A 17970-nucleotide genomic window follows, 5' to 3' on the forward strand; every position below is an offset into this window, starting at 1 on the left:
CAGAAAAACTCCTTTACTTGTCATGTGCTGCTCATTCTTATCATTAATAAATCCTTCCAATAATTTTACCGTGATGCACGTTAAGCTTACTGGCCTATAGTTGCTTGGATCAGCCTGGTCTGCCTTTTTATATACAGTGGAATCTTGGTTCACAACCATAATTTGTTCCAAAACTCTGGCCGTAAACCGATTTGGTCGTGAACCAAAGCAATTTCCCTCATAGGATTGTATGTAAATACAATTAATCCGTTCCAGACCATACGAACTGTAAGTAAATATATATTTTTTTAAGGTTTTAAGCACAAATATGGTTAATTAAACCATAGAATGCACAGCGTAATAGTAAACTAAATGTAAAAACATTGAATAACACTAAGAAAACCTTGAACAACAGAGAAAACTAACACTGCAATAGTTCGCGCTATAGTGCTACCAACACGGCTAAAAACACTTTTTTTTAATGAGTTTTAAGCACAGGGAAACAAATGAACATTTGAAAAAATCCGTAATTTAATAAACCACCAAGAAAAGTAACATTGCAACAATGCACGCTACGAACCGAGCGCTGTAAACAGAAGTGAAACAAAATCAAGCCCAGTGCATTCTTTAACTGCCTTCCTACCTTATGCGTCAAGCCCTCTCTCTCTCTTTCGCTGCCTGTGTGTGTGGTCTGTCTCTCTCTCGCCCAGCCTGTGTGTGTGCGCGTCTCTCTCTCTCGCGCTGCCTGTGTGTGTGTGTGTGTGTGTGTGTGTGTGTTTGTGTCGCTCTTGCTCGCTGCACAGCAAATGCACAGGGAGAGACTGAACATGTACAAACCGAAAGGGAAATTGGCTTGTTTGTATACCGAGTGTGTGGTCGTGAACCGAGGCAAAAGTTTGGCGAACTTTTTGGTCGTAAACCGATTTGTACGTGTACTGAGACGTTCGTGAACCGAGGTTCCACTGTAATGGGATAATATTTGCCATTTTCCAGTCCTTTGGAATCTCCTTAGTGTACAGTGACTTCTTAAAAATATGTGTCAAGGGTTTATATTTGTACTCGCTAGCCTCCTTAAGAACTCGAGGGTAAATATTATCTGGTCCTGGTGATTTGTTTGTCAGCCTATTTAATCTGAGCAGTACTTCTCCCCCTACAATTGCTAAATCACTCAGAACGTTCTTAGTAGTCTCATTTACTGCTGGGATTTTATCCATTTCCACACTTGTGAAGACCTCAGAAAAATGCAAGTTTAGAGTGTCCACTATTTCACTGTCTGTATTTTTTAATTCCCCTTTACTATTCCTGATGCACTTCACCTCCTCCTTGACTGTTCTTTTACTACTACAATACTGAAAGAATCTCTTCAGGTTATCTTTCACCTTATCTGCTCTGTTCCTCTCTAGCTGGCGTTTAGCCTTCCTAATATCCTTCTTAATGGTTGTCCTCATATTCTCATATGCCCTATGATTCACCTTGGAGTTCTTAGTCTTATACGCCTTGTACAGCTGTTTTTTTCCTTTGCAGCTTCTTTTTTAACTCTTTATTAACCCACTGTGGGGTTTTTAAAATGTCCTATTAATTATAAATTTAGGTATGTACCTGTCCTGCATTACATGTAAAATATTTTAAACCTGTTTTACTCTTCTTTGACTGTCTCCACCTTTAAATGCTTATCCCAGTCTGTCCTCCTTAGACTTTGTCACATCTGTTCAAAATTTGCCCCACCAAAGTTTAACTTAACAATTTTAATCTTTGCATCCACACTCTTACAAAACACAGACAATTGCATTTTATTATGGTCACTTGACCCTAGTGGTTCAACCACCTCTACAACTTCAATTTGATCCTGATTATTACAAAATAATAAATCCAGACAGGCTTCACTCCACATTAGTGCTTTAACCTTTAACACCAATTTTTATTTTGTACTGTAAGACTAATTTAACTATAATTAAATTGGTTGCAAATATATGTAATATAAAACTGTAAAAGTAGTAAGACAGAAATAGATTTTTGCATACTTGCCTTATCATGGAGAGGAAATCCTTCTCTAATTCCTCCTTGTTTCCATTTATTTTTACCAACTAAGTAAAGACTAGGGGTCTCATGTATAAACAAGTGCGTATGCAAAAAAATGTTACGTACGCACATTCTCATGCCAGCTCAATCCATTGCATACGCAAGTTTTCAGCTCGGTTTTGCAAACTGGCAGCACCCAGCGTCAAAGCAGTGCTACTGTGTGGTTTCCCCTTATTTTTTAGATTCACATACGGCAAACGCTTCAGAGCCTTTCCTGTAGGGACCTCGTGGTTCAGAAACAGTTTCATCCCAAGAGCTCTAAACACACTCAATCGGTCCATCAAGTTCTCCCGGTAGAACTGTTTGTATTTATAAGTACTGTACAATTACCTTACTGTAAACTTGCACTACAGTTGTCATATTGCACAACCTGAGCCACTTTATGAACCATTTCACTATCTGCACTATACGTACATGTATATTGTACTTATGCTTCATACTGTATATTTTTCATAGTTTTTTTTATCTTATTATTATTATTACTGTTATTTCATAATTTTATAGGAAAATAAGTTTATGGTGGATTTGTATATTGATTCTCATTGCACCATACAATAACAATAAAGGAATTCAATTCAATTCAATAGAAGAAAACGAGTATTTACATATGATGGCGACTGGCTCCTAAATCGATTTAGATTTCCAAATGCTATCTTCTTGAAGCTCTTGATATCATTTTAAGGTGAAATGCAGTAAAGTATGTATATTACATTATACAGATAAATTTTTAACTTCATTTAAATAATACACAGGTAGTCCCCAAGTTATTGACATCCGACATACGACTTATGAATGGGGCCGCAGCTGCTCCTTCAGCTGTCTGGGGGATGCGACACAGCCTCCTCAGTAACTGCCGCTCCGTCATCTTCAACCTGGGGATGCTGCAAGCGGTGGCTGGAGGGGGCAATTTCGCTGCTCGCGCAGTGTAGTGTCCCTCAGGCGGCTCCGGTTGATAAATGGGGCAGTGGAAGCCACACCCCATTCATTCTCAGTGGGCCGCTGGGTTCGCGGCAAGCGGTGACCCAGGGTCCATAGTCGCCGAGGCCACTGCTACCACTTGTGTGCAGGACGGAGGCTTGATGGGGCAGTTCGCTGCCCAACCACCACGCCGCCGCAGCTACTACTCCTGACTGCCCTGTTCGTTCTCAGTGGGCGGCTGGTGATGCTGCAAGCGGTGACCTGGTTGTGGCTGAATAGAGGCCATTGAGGGTGAATGGGGCGGCAGGGGGCAGCATTGTATAGTGTGCCTTGGGTGGCTGCCTGTTGAATGGAGGCGGTCGTGGGTGATTCACTACCCGCCGTTGGCCACACCCTGTTCGTTCACGGTGGGCAGACGCTGCAGGCAGCATACTGTATGTAAGTGGAGGTGACTGTGTGGTGGGCAAATGGTGAATCTCCCCTTGCTGCCCCCATTCATTCTCAATAGCATGCCTGCTTGTACTGTTACGTACATAGCAGGAAGTTGTGTCTCGTTCAGTATGCCAGACATGCTGACGAGGGGTGCCTTCCTGCTGTGATAGCGTGAACAGTGCTGTGCAGAAGAGCTCATCTTAACCTTTTGTCTTCACCCTTTACCAATGTCTCTGAAACATAAATCTGATGCAAGTGCTGGTGATACAGTAAAGAAGAGAAAAACCATCACCATGGAAAATAAAGTAGAAATAATAAAAAGGTCAGAGAGAGGTGAAACTCCATCATTCATTGGCAGAGAACTTGGTTACAGTCGGTCAACAATAGCATTTATTAAAGTAATGTACCTGTTCCGACTTACATACAAATTCAACTTAAGAACACACCTACAGTCCCTATCTCGTACGTAACCCAGGGACTGCCTGTATACTGTTAATAATTAAATGTGTGGGCACGAAGGCGCAGCAGTAACGATGAGCTGGTGCTCTGTTCAGGGACTGTTCCTGCCTCGCGCTGTATGGTTGCTGGGACTGGTGCGACTCTGGATGGATAGATGGATGGAATAATTAAACATGTATTATGAAGATATTTCAATGTTCCTTAAAAATTTGGAATAATCGGAGTTCTAAGTTAATAGATGGCTTGACATTTATTGTAGAACTTGTGTGGCGATTGGTTATGTGGAGAAAGCAAAGCAAGGGCAGGAATTAGGGTTTAGTATGTTTGAAAGAGACAGTAATGCTGCAATAAATTATTCCATTGAGGGCCGCGCACGGCGCAGCAAGCATCTTGTGGGAGGCAGGAAAAATCTCTGGATGGGGCACCAGTTTATCGTTACCACTGTGCCATCATGCCCCCATGTTTAATACATGCTTCCTATCATCATGAAAATGATATCAAGTATACATCTTAGTATTTAAATTGTTCAAAGAGCTGTAATATAATGAATGTAATGTATTCTATGTCCTGTTGGCATAAGAGAGAGCCTGTTTAAGAAGCATGCAATGATTCACACACGCAGAGCACATAGAAGAACACAAAGAATACAAAGAAGCATTTAAGGTGTTACTTTAGTTACGATGCGATTTGAGAAACTAGTAAATTAAAAAATTTTAAGATTAAGTTTATGACATTCTACTTTAATGACAAAATAAACTACATGATTAAAGTGGAAATTTTTAGATTAAAGTTGATATTTTGACCTTTTTTTTATCAGTGTCCCTATTTTTTTTTTCTTTTCTCTGTTCCCTAATACAGGGGTTCCCAAACTTTTCAGCTCACGACCCCCAAAATAACCGTGCCAGTGACTCGTGACCCCCACTATCCTCGGAAGTGGTTAAAATATACAAATGTTGCGCGCAACGGTGCACATGCGCCAATAGGCCTATCCAAACATGAGAATGACAACACGAAAGAACACAATGGTCTAACAACCATATAATTTTTTTTAATAGTAATTTACTCATTTGTTTAATTTCAACAAAATATCTTATCCAAACAAGAGCATGACAACAAAAAAGAACATAACGCTCTAACAACCATATAACTTTTTTCATCCAGCTCAGAAAACATATCAATCCTTCCTATTTCAACTCGCTCAGTCCAGCGCTCAAGTTTTCTCTTGAATGCGTGGATTTTATCATTTAGCGAAATTATGTGTGTGTTCTCACCTTGAAATGACATATTAAGTCCATTCAGTTTTTCAAATATGCAAGCCAAATACGCTAGCCTTGTTAACCAGTCAGGATCAGTGAGGTGATCAGCGAGCTGGGACCCATGCTCCATCAGAAATAAGCGCACTTCGTCCCGCAGCTCAAACAGGCGGCAGAGCACATTCCCTCGCGAAAGCCACCTGACTTCTGTATGGAAAAGCAAGCACTCATGCTCTGATCCCAGTTCGTTAGAGAGTGGCAAACAGTCTGATATTGAGTGGATGCGCTTTTATATTGTTGACCATTTTTATCGAAGTCTCAAGAACACGTTTAAGTTCTGGGTCAAGTGTTTTGCTCGCAAGAGCTTCTTTGTGTATAATACAATGCGTGAATTTTACGTGAGGCGCCACTTGTAAGACTCTTGCTTTAAGACCTTTCTTTTTCCCCAGCATCGCTCCAGCACCGTCTGTACACAACACCGACGCACTCGCTCCAAAACAGTCTGATGGCTTTTTAATTTGCATGTTTTTTTTTTAATGTAACTATTAACTACTAGTTTTTATGTTTTGTTAGTTATGGATAAAATGTTATTTCTAAAAAATTAAATTAATTAATTTCTAAAAAGTTTAAAAAAGTATTTGATTTCTTGGAAATCATCTCGCGACCCCCCCCCGCCCCCCCCCCCCCCCCCCCCCCCCCAATGTCTCACGACCCCCACTTTGGGAACCACTGCCCTAATACACTTCCAAATGACACTCAGACGGTGGGCAACGACTTGCCTTTTCACGCCGACTTTGATATTTGACAACTTGTTATTTATTTCAGGCACTGTGCGACTTGAACTTGAAATTTTGAGTTTATCTGCAACTCTATGTCACTTGATCAACTTACTTTTGTTGTTTATACCACTGCTTAAACCAACAAATAGTACGTTTTTCCTTCTGTCCACTTGGTATTTGCTGAAATTCTTCTATTTTCCCCATGCTTTTGTCATTGTCTTTTCACAGAATTCTGAACTTAAGGGGCTATTTACATTGATTTGCATATTCAAAGAGACATAATTCTGGGAGGAGTCGGAGTGGGGCAGCAGGCGCGTGCACATGTGTTACATTTCACACTGACCAGGATTTATGTAGCGGAAGAATGTTGAAGTTGGCATATGCACAGATTTATGCATCTGGATTTTTTTGTGTACACACATTACTGTTTTTGTCTGTACGCCATGTTTTAGTGTGAATTCTACACACGGCGTTATACATGAGGCCCCTGGTATTTCAGCACTCACTTGGAATATACTACCTGTGGAGGAGACACTGTAAGGTTGAGATGTGACAACTGAAACAATGGAATTCTTACTGGACAGTTACTCTGCATGTGTCCAACATTCCTAAAGTACACTTCACTCCATAGATTTGTACAGTGACAACATATTTGCATTTTTTCAATACCTACAAACAAAATATAATCTTCTATCAAAAGATTTTTTGTACTACATGTAGTTTAGAGACTTTGATAAAGAAACGTTACCACCTTTAGTAACCTTTCTTCAATATCTGCTTTACAAATTATAGTTTTTTTTTTAGCTGAGATAAAGACATGTGTAGCATTTTGAAACCATACCAGTGTTTTCAAATGGATATACCTCCAGATAATGACAGACAGTATGAGGAATATGACCTTTCACTTATTTATTTAGTTTTTTGCCTAACTAAGTCAGTCTTTGAAAAAAGACTTAAAAAACACTCTTACCCAGTTTGTGTAAGATGTGGTCTAACAGAACTCAAAACTGTACATTGCATAGTTCTTCCCACAACTGGAAGACTTTAGACTGACTACTTACGATTGCTCTTATATCAGAGTTGAATGTGTCCCACATGGAATTGTGTACACTCTAGAGCCTTTATTGTAGCCAGGCTACTTGAGTACAAAATAAAGTCATTAAATGGATGGATGACTCAAACTGTATACTGTATGTGCTAGCTTATTTTCATAAGTGCCTTAGATTAGGACATTAACTAAATAAAGAATTAAATAATAATTTAAGCCATGTGTTTTTCATGCTGCCAATTTCCTATTCTCTGTGCTGGCTTTATCTAGATGAATGGTGATATTAATTACGGAAATGCTGGACTGACAACCAGGGGTGTGATTGAGAAGCCAACAGTGGTTTTGAATGCTTAACAAAGACTCCTGTGTTTATCAAGGTGACTTGGAAAGCATGCCAACAGATGGTAGAAATTATGATGGCAGTCGTTGGGTTAGCAGTGCTCATAAAATATAATTAAGTGTACAGGAAAATAGTAAAGCACATGTTGCACGTTAATAGAATTAAGTTATTTAGAGTGACACCTAATACTACTTTTTAAAACTAAATTTCATTTTAAAAATGAAAACTGCATAGTAAAATACAACTTTTATAAAATATCAGTGCTACCATTTGATTTTTACATTTTCTGTTTGAGGTGACAGAAATTGCACACAGTACTGTGAGAAGTGGGTCACACTAGTATATAATGAAGTCTGGAAGTCATATTCATTGACTGGTTTTCAAGTACAACTCAACATTTGATTTACCATTTTATTTTCTAGTTTCGAGATTTGAAATCATTGCATAATTATGGAAAGTAAATTTGTTGTCAGTGAATAACAATGATTCACCAAACATGTAGAAATAGTGGTAGTTGTTGTACTACTTGTATTGTCACAGTATATAGTAAAATTCCTACTTGTATTTCTGGCCAACATGCAACATATCATCATTCTCATGCATCATAATAAAGAAGAATGTGTTAAAATACATCATTTCATTTTCAATGGAAAATACAAAATAGCTTACCCAATCCCTGTCTCTACATTCCTATTTTTTGAAACCTTGTAGAAAAAATCCAGTACAGTTAGCATTTACAATTGACACACATCTTCATTAGAAAATAACTTGGCTAAAGTGCCCCTTTAGTGTTATAGACTGATTATGATTAAGTGGGTTCTATAGTTCATTGATTTTTTTCCATCTCTCTCCTTTCTGATTTTGTTATTTTCAATTCAGGATTGCAGGAAGCTGAAACCTACTCCAACATCATTAGCTGCAAGGCAAGAACTAACACAGTGATGTTCACTCTTAGCAGACCACTCACTCTTTAGATTGACCAACTAATCTGAAAAACTGTGTGTTTTGAATGTGGAAATACTGTTAAGCTTAACTGTATAAATCTTACAAAACAGAAGGAGACTGGGTAAGCTGCAGAGCCAGCAGTGCTAATTACTCCACCACTGTGTCACTGAAGCGATTGTTATCAGTCCATCAATTTTCTTAACCTGCTTTTTAAACCACAGACTTGCAGGACACCTGATCATCACCTAACATGGAGATAATGGATTTAAATCACTGAATATACAGCATAACATCATCCATCCATCCATCCATTATCCAACCTGCTATATCCTAACACAGGGTTGCAGGGGTCTGCTGGAGCCAATCCCAGCCAACACAGGGCGCAAGGCAGGAACAAATCCCCAGGCAGGGCGCCAGCCTAACATAGGGCACACACATCCACACACCAAGCATGCATTAGGAACAATTTAGGATCGCCAATGCACCTAACCTGCATGTGTTTGGACTGTGGGAGGAAACCCACGCAGACACGGGGAGAACATGCAAACTCCACGCAGGGAGTACCTGGGAAGTGAACTCAAGTCTCCTTACTGCGAGGCAGCAGCACTACCACTGCACCAGCGTGCCGCCCAGCATAACATCACATCACTACACAAACCCCGAGTGCCACAACAGATAGATTCTTTGCTCTTTACATGGCTCTTTGAGGCGACTTGCTATCCTTAAAAGGACTGCTTGGCTTTTGCTGTGCTAGTTGGAAAAAGCACCTGTAACTGTGCAGAGTTGCCTTTTTTATAGGCTCTCCTGCTATAGTTGATGTAATGCCAGCTCGTTCTTTTGGTGATTCATCCCTGGCTCATACATGGAACTAGTTTTACAGCACAAGACATTGAGTTTATTTGTCTGCCTAGTAGGGATCTAAGTATAGCTGCACCTCTTCCAAAGTCCCAAAGAACAATTTAATAAGTGGCTTGTATCCATAAGGAACATCTATTAGAATTAAATCAGGGCGGCTTATTTTGGCATCCATTTGATTTAAAAGGAATAATAACATGGAACGTTTTTCAAAGTCATATACAAAAGTTGCTTTTTAAACTACAAATGTTATAGTACTATTAAAGTTTAACATGCTTTGCTGCTTATATGTCCAGTATTCACAGTTTCACACAGTTATACCAAGGCCAACAGAAATAAATTTGTTTAGTAAAACTTTGTACTGTATGTAGCACAGTAAATTCTCTCTTCAGAATAAATAAATAAGACAGTTGGTTTCAATGCAATTTTTATTAACATAACTTAATTTACCATGTTGAATGTAAATCAAAACAGTATTTCTTTAGTTTGTTACTTATTATCTATAGGTTCAAGCAAGCTTTTATGTAGGAAAAGAAATTTCCTTTTCAATGGTTCTTGAATTTTTGTATTCGTTTTTGTGGTAGAACATACTAAATAAAATTCTGGCAGTTTTCATATTATGTTTGTGTATAACCTAAGATAATTTTGAAGGCTCGTCTAAACAGCTACTTCCTCAGGTCTGTGAAGATTTAGAGCCTGGGTGGAAAACAAGAAACAGTTTGGTCTTTTATTAGCCAGAAAGGAAATTGTGATCGATAGTAATGTAACATCCTGACGCCACTACTCTGCCAAACACATTTTTTTTCCTTGAAGGTAAATTATTACAAACAAATTTAACACAGAATTTCTTTGGCATTGTCATATTGGTTCTGCAAAGATGATGCCACATACCCCCCTGATCTGACAGTTTTTTTTTTACTTTCAGGATTAATAGGTTTGATTGCATTATTCTCTGTATTTTAATTGATAACAGATGACACCATTTCCTATTGTTTTGGTGTGTTTGTCACTTCCCAGGCATGGAGGTGGTAGGAGATAAGTGAAATTTCATTAAGGTCCATTTGTTTTTTGGAAGCATAGCATTACATTTGATGCCCACAAAGCTGTGCTTTGTTAACATGCCATTATAAGAATGATTAACTGATATTTAGTTATGTTTGTTTTATTTTTACTAATTGAAGACACTTAAGTAGGTTTGAAAAAATTCTTACTGTGTGCTGCATGCTCAAAAATAAGTCCCTGTAGCTCTGTCATGTGCCTTCACAAGCCTGTACAGAAAGGGTACAGAAATCCTGGAAAGGGAAGGTACACTGAGATAGATACAGATGGTAGATAAAATCCCAGGTCACTGTTTATTTTGTATGGCACCCTTTACAGAGCAAGCCATCACAAGGTGCTTTGCAAAGCAAAAATGGATATGACTCAGAGTAGCATAACATTCCCAAACTCACTTAATCCATTCTTAGTCCTACACAATGTGTACTTGTCACACACCCACATTTAGAAAGAGCCATTTAGAAAAGTGATTTAAACCAATTTTGCACATCTTTGGAAATGTGGGAGCTATGGCATAAAAAAAACTCTGCACAGACAGTGTCCAGTTGTGGAAATTGAACCCAGTGCATAGTATCTGTAAGTAGGAGTCAACCACTATGCCATCTTACCGCCCCAATTAAAAGTAGGAGGATGAAACACAAGATCATTACTATTAAACAAATTTAAAAGAATATTATATACAGTAAGTAGTTTTCAAACAGGAGTACATGGGAGTATGATATAACACAGTAAAGTGGGATTTTAATTCAGTGGGTATAGAGAGGTCCAAAGTAGAGATGATTAAAATGCAAGAGAGAAATGCAGGTACATTTTTTTCTATGTACTGTAGCTCCAAAAGTAGATATACTTCACTGTTAGCTCACAAATATTTGTGTAGACTCTTCAAAGTTTGTTTCCTAATAACATATCACATATTAAATGATCTTATATTTTCTTTGTTAAGCAGACTTTACTGGTGTGCAATACACTTTATCGACTTAATATTTAGAGAATTGGTCTGGAGATAATCTCTGCTAGAATTTTATGATAAGTGTATTCACTGCTTCATATATCGAAGTGTATGTTTGCTAAAAATATATTTTTCATAAATATGTACTTTATATAAGGGTAATCTAATATACTCATTAAGAATCAGTTTGAGATGGTTTTGTGACTTTGATGTAACACTATTGAACATGAACTTGAAATACACTTGTGTTGTCAGAATTTATAATATTTGAATGCCTTTTTGAAATAAACACGTTGTATACAGTACTTCCCTCTCGCTCTAGAATCATCTCTGACTGGGACACTAATCAATCGCATGGGACACCCATGCTTTCACACTTGAAAACATTTCAAATATTCAATTTCAGCAGTACAGTTCATGACCTTTGACATCAAGAAGGACTATTTAGTAATGAATCAGTTACCTATACTGTATGCTAGGCTGTAATTAAAAAAATGCTTAGATTTCTGACTACAGTGTTCACATTGCATTGTAGTATTACCCCACATATTCTCCTAATATGAACATTACTAAAGTGGTTTCTGTGAAATTTGTGAACAGTTGTACTTTGTGTGTAAAGATCTTTGGGATGGTGTTCACCTCTATAAAGTGTTTCAATTTTGGAATGAGAAGAATTTTGGAATTATAGCATATAATCTGTATAAAACTAAATTTATTTAACTTTCTTTTGGACTGGAGTTGACAACTGTTTACATGTTAATGGTATTTTGTTTTTATCAATCTGTTATTCATAGAAGTAAAATCATTTTTGTTATTTCCTACTGCAATCCAATTAAATACCATCAAGTAAAAAATGTTCAGCTCTTTTCAGTGGGTTTAAACTGATTGCCACTGGGTTCTGTCAATACAGTATATGTTTTTATTTTGCCAATGGTGAAAATGTCAAGTTTGCAAACCTATGAGGTCAAAAAGATGAGCTTACCAAATTGTTGTTAAAGGAAGATATACAAGAATTATCAGAACTCAGGTAAAGAGCAGTACCAAAATTGACAGATTTTAAAAATTCTAACAATTTAACAAAACAAATCAGAGTCGAAATAAACAAGTCAGAAGTTTTAAACCTGCCAACAGTCATATATTTACTTAAAGCTATCCAGATCTGCATCAGTGTTAAAATTTATTCACAGGTTTGGTTACTTGTTACTACAGGGTGTTGTCTTTTATAGATGAAGTGTGATATTATTGTAAGGTCACAAAAAAAAAATATGGTAGTGCCTGTGCAACTCATTCACAAAATGGAGGGGCCCCATCAAACAAACCTTAAAGTGGTGAAGACACCAAAAAATAACAATAAAAGAAACAAAAATAAAAAGAATAATATATCCAAAAATGTTCTCAAGACAGTTTTAATTTTGTATCCTTTATGCCCTAAAGATAACAAAAAGTCAGTCTTTAGAACACTGCAAAAAAAGAAATTAGGTGAGGAAGGATTCATTAAAAATGGTTGTTCTTGCATTACGTTGAGAAAGTTAACAGTACCATCAACATTAATTGTGTATTCTTTATTTCAGAAAAAAGTGAACTTCACCCCCAACACATACAGTGCATCCGGAAAGTATTCACAGCGCATCACTTTTTCCACATTTCGTTATGTTACAGCCTAATTCCAAAATAGATTAAATTCATTTTTTCCTCAGAATTCTACACACAACACCCCATAATGACAATGTGAAAAAAGTTTACTTGAGGTTTTTGTAAATTTATTAAAAATAAAAAAACTGAGAAATCCCATGTACATAAGTATTCACAGCCTTTGCTCAATACTTTGTCGATGCACCTTTGGCAGCAATTACAGCCTCAAGTCTTTTTGAATGTGATGCCACAAGCTTGGCACACCTGTCCTTGGCCAGTTTCGCCCATTCCTCTTTGCAGCACCTCTCAAGCTCCATCAGGATGGATGGGAAGCATCGGTGCACAACCATTTTAAGATCTCTCCAGAGATGTTCAATCGGAATCAAGTCTGGGCTCTGGCTGGGCCACTCAAGGACATTCACAGAGTTGTCCTGAAGCCACTCCTTTGATATCTTGGCTGTGTGCTTAGGGTCGTTGTCCTGCTGAATGATGAACCATTGCCCCAGTCTGAGGTCAAGAGCGCTCTGGAGCAGGTTTTCATCCAGGATGTCTCTGTACATTGCTGCAGTCATCTTTCCCTTTATCCTGACTAGTCTCCCAGTTCCTGCCGCTGAAAAACATCCCCACAGCATGATGCTGCCACCACCATGCTTCACTGTAGGGATGGTATTGGCCTGGTAATGAGCGGTGCCTGGTTTCCTCCAAACGTGACGCCTGGCATTCACACCAAAGAGTTTAATCTTTGTCTCATCAGACCAGAGAATTTACTTTCTCATGGTCTGCGAGTCCTTCAGGTGCCTTTTGGCAAACTCAAGGTGGGCTGCCATGTGCCTTTTACTAAGGAGTGGCTTCCATCTGGCCACTCTACCATACAGGCCTGATTGGTGGATTGCTGCAGAGATGGTTGTACTTCTGGAAGGTTCTCCTCTCTCCACAGAGAACCTCTGGAGCTGTGATAGAGTGATCATCGGGTTCTTGGTCACCTCCCTGAGTAAGGCCCTTCGCCCCCGATCGCTCAGTTTAGATGGCCGGCCAGCTCTAGGAAGAGCCCTGGTTGTTTCGAACTTCTTCCACTTACGGATGATGGAAGCCACTGTGCTCATTGGGACCTTCAAAGCAGCAGAAATTTTTCTGTAACCTTCCCCAGATTTGTGCCTCGAGACAATCCTGTCTCGGAGGTCTATAGACAATTCCTTTGACTTCATGCTTGGTTTGTGCTCTGACATGAACTGTCAACTGTGGGACCTTATATAGACAGGTGTGTGCCTTTCTAAATCATGTCCAATCAACTGAATTTACCACAGGTGGACTCCAATTAAGCTGCAGAAACATCTCAAGGATGATCAGGGGAAACAGGATGTACCTGAGCTCAATTTTGAGCTTCATGGCAAAGGCTGTGAATACTTATGTACATGTGCTTTCTCAATTTTTTTATTTTTAATAAATCTGCAAAAAACCTCAAGTAAACTTTTTTCATGTTGTCATTATGGGGTGCTGTGTGTAGAATTCTGAGGAAAAAAATGAATTTAATCCATTTTGGAATAAGGCTGTAACATAATAAAATGTGGAAAAGTGATGCGCTGTGAATACTTTCCGGATGCACTGCATCTCTCACATGGATTTTTATGTACTGTAGTATTTGTATTAAAGAATGTCAGTATTTACACAATCAACAAACAGAGAAACAAACAAACAAACATACATACATACATAAATAAATAAATTAATAAGTAAATAAACTGTGCTGTTTTCTATTTTTGCAGCTGTTATTTTTTGGCTTTTTATTATAAAACTAGACATTAAGCCCGTTACAATAACGGGCGCTAGAACAGTAGTCCATAAACATTAGTAAGAACAGTCTATATTAAATGACAAGGGACCTTTTACCTCATTAAATTTTTTCCGTAAAATGCCTGTAATTTTCTCTGACAGTAATACTAGCTTTTCTGTCCGTAATATGCGTTTAATTTTCTGTCACAACAGTGGGCAATCAGCAGATTCTCCCCAGCAACTGATGTAATGTGCGCGAAAATAAATCTACTTTTACTTTACACTTTACTGGGTCAAGCTTCTTAATCGCAAATCTGACATCCTCAGAGTGAACACTTGCACAACAATGGGGAAGCTGGTCTCCTCGTCTCAGTACCCAATTGGATTTTTCGTGCCTTATGTTTTAGGTCTTACCTCATTTACCGAAATCTGATTGGATCTTCCGCGCGATATTTTATAGGTCCCACCCTCTCTGTCTTGTGTGACCCGTCAGGCAGTCTTTGAAGAATCTGCTTTGAAGCATCGCACCGTGCCCCGCGCATGCGCACTTCACCAGAGGACACACACGGACACTGGACGCACACAGGGGTTTTATTAAAGAGGATGCCTTCATTAATACTCTAATGAGTAGTGTTTTGTGATTGTGTTTTTGTGACATTTATCAAACACAATGAAATGATTAATTACTAATTATTACGTATTCATTATTTTATATTTAGATATGCTGTGTTATTTTTCCTAAAAATGAAGAGTAAGATAGAGACATTAGCTACACAATGTGACAATTTTAAATGTTTTTGTAAGATTTTGCTTATTGTATCTGGGATACATGACTGTACTGACTGCAATAAATGGCAACAGTCTGAAATAAGAATGAAATCAGGAGATAGGAGTGGGCAAAATAAACCAGCCAATGTCAAAACGGGTAGATCAAGAATCGAGGAAACAAGTTCAGGATGAGAAACCAAAACTGTAGCTAAGGATGTTGAAATAGAGTCCAAAACCTTCTTTGTGAAAACAGCCAAGATGTTAACCAAAAGAGGTACTTAAAATACAGAAAAACATTTTGTAACCATAAACCAACATATAATTCAAAGGAAATCAAGCAAGTGTTTTAAGTTGTATCCATACACTTTGGAATTCAGGAATTGTAAAGCGCTAATCTTTTTACTTATATTAGATTAGATATTATATTAGTATTGAAAAGGAAATGAGGTACCATTAACACTTGAATTTCATTGTATAAACAAAACCAGATAGTTTGTCCTTAGAAATGAAGGGGTCTTTTGTTATAGACATACAAGTACTGTATTGTGATTCTTCATCAATCATGATCATTAGATATCTCTTGGTATTCATATGGCACTTCAGCCACTGTAAAAAACTCACACTGTTCCATTCCATTCGCCATGCCAAGGGTGATGCTGAGGTGTCACCCTTTGCATGGCTATGCCTGGTTTCTTACTTGGGATCCAGAGGTGTTTCGTCGTGTGGTGGGTGTGCAAATGCACTGTATCAGTGCATGCTCCCAACCCCTCCTCTCTCTTTGGTCCAAGTGCTTGTAGGTGCTGGTATAATTTCAGATGCACAATAAATTTCAGTGTAATAATGGCACTTCTGACTGTAATCAGCTGGTCAGTTTAATTAAGTGTTTGACATATATTTGGTAATTAACAAAGTTAAGACTTATCAGCAGTGATTAGCATACTTTGTGCTAGTGTGGTCTCTTTAATCATGTGTGCCACTCTGTAAATGGTGTAAAGTGGAATTCACATTGGATTTGAGATGTACTGTAGCTCTCTTGATATAACTGATATATGAATGTGAAATGCTGATAAAAAATTATGTTTATTTTCTTTCTTTTCCTTAGAAAATTAATTGAATTAGAAAACAATCCTCAAGTGGATATACATTTTTGTAATTTTTTCTCCATCCTTTATTTGCAGGCTTCTGAACAATAACCTGATTCGAAGAATCCCAAGAAGTGCATTTGAAGATTTGGAAAACCTTAAATATCTGTGAGTGAAACACTAAAACTATCATATATATGTATGCAAGTATGTACATGCGTATGTACTGTACACATGTAAATGCAGTACATATATATTACCCTTTATACCTTAGTTTTCTATTTCTTCTTAGTGGCTGTTGTTATTTTTGCCCATTTTGTTGTGCAATACATGAGGTATAGAAAGCTCAGTGGTGCTTACTGAATCTTGAGTCTGAACAGGTCTTGAATCTGAGCTGAGCAGTTCACTGTTAGGTGATGGTGGCAGTGATGCAATCAGTTTCTTTCAACAACACCTGGATGTTTATTGCATGTGTAAAGTTTGTGCCATACCCCAGTAATTTCATATTCCAAAGCTGACTTTCAAAATAGGACAATCAGCTTAGAAAAAATGGGCAAATGTAACAATTTAATAATAAAAATGAACCATTTACTCAGTTTTGCATATTTAGGTGACTGATAATATTTAGTGTAGTAACTTTATGCACTTGCTCCTAAACGCAAGCAGGATATTAGGTTTCCTCTATGGGGCAGTTTATACTGCCATGTTTATAATAAGTGCACTGGTGTTTTTGTGTGATTATTTTCCTTGATGAAATCTGATTTTCACTTTGTTGCTAGCATTAGGCACTTGGATGAGGAGCCAGCAAAAATCTAAAGAGACTAAGCTCATTCATGCTTTTTAGGTAGGATGCTGCCCCCATTCCCAGGCACTAATTCTGTAGTAGGTATCCTTTTTTGCAATGTGAATTTGCACAGTAATCCTTAAACCATTACACAATAACTGCACGATTTCTTCACAATAACTGTATACTGGATGTGTGACTTGATACCCCACATTCTCTGGCATGTAGAACATGGTGTTGGTAAATGCACTAAAAATGACTTTCAGCTGTCCCATGTTTCTGTTGCCTTAGAAACATTTTATTCACAACACTGGGCTGTCATTATTATGTTTTAATCAAGCTTTTGGGAATTAGAAACTGGATTTCTTTCATGTTGGAGCATTCTTTCTTTACATGATATTTTTGATATTTCATAACAGCAGACTGAAAAAGCAGACAATAAAAATGCAGTAAATAGAATATTTTTAATTACTTATAATGTAATGTACAGAGTTAAATGTTTAGTCTGGACTGCCTCTTTATAAATTACTGATTAAGCAACTTGCCTCCCCAGAAAAAAAAACATATCAGTCTAGACTGTTAATTTGCAATAAATCAAGCTATTCAGTGCATGCTTTGGTTAAATATAGTTGTTCTCATGCCTTTTCTCAGCTCACTTCTATGATTTTTGTTGATCTTGTTCCTGACTTGTGACTAGTGTCATGAGGTGAATCAGACATCCTGTCTTACTCTGTGAGAAATTTAAGCCTGTGAAGCGATGTGTAAAAGCCGCTATTGTGCTGTAATTGTGATGCAGTGGGCACTTAGTGATTCACATTCCGTAATTATAAGGCCTTCTCTTC

At 37.8% G+C, this 17970-nt stretch overlaps 1 protein-coding gene across 2 annotated transcripts in view; it reads left to right on the forward strand.

Moving 5' to 3' along the window:
• The window catches only part of LOC114648101 (peroxidasin), a 241956-nt gene that overhangs the window by 79048 nt on the left and 144938 nt on the right, over positions 1 to 17970 (forward strand). For both annotated transcript variants that reach the window (XM_028796918.2, XM_051924571.1), the window contains exon 3: positions 16441 to 16512. In XM_028796918.2, coding sequence (XP_028652751.2) covers positions 16441 to 16512 — 72 coding nt within the window. The remainder of the gene's footprint in view (positions 1 to 16440; positions 16513 to 17970) is intronic.

The sequence above is a fragment of the Erpetoichthys calabaricus genome, chromosome 3 (genome assembly GCF_900747795.2).
Source record: "Erpetoichthys calabaricus chromosome 3, fErpCal1.3, whole genome shotgun sequence".
NCBI classification, from domain to species: Eukaryota; Metazoa; Chordata; class Cladistia; order Polypteriformes; family Polypteridae; genus Erpetoichthys; species Erpetoichthys calabaricus.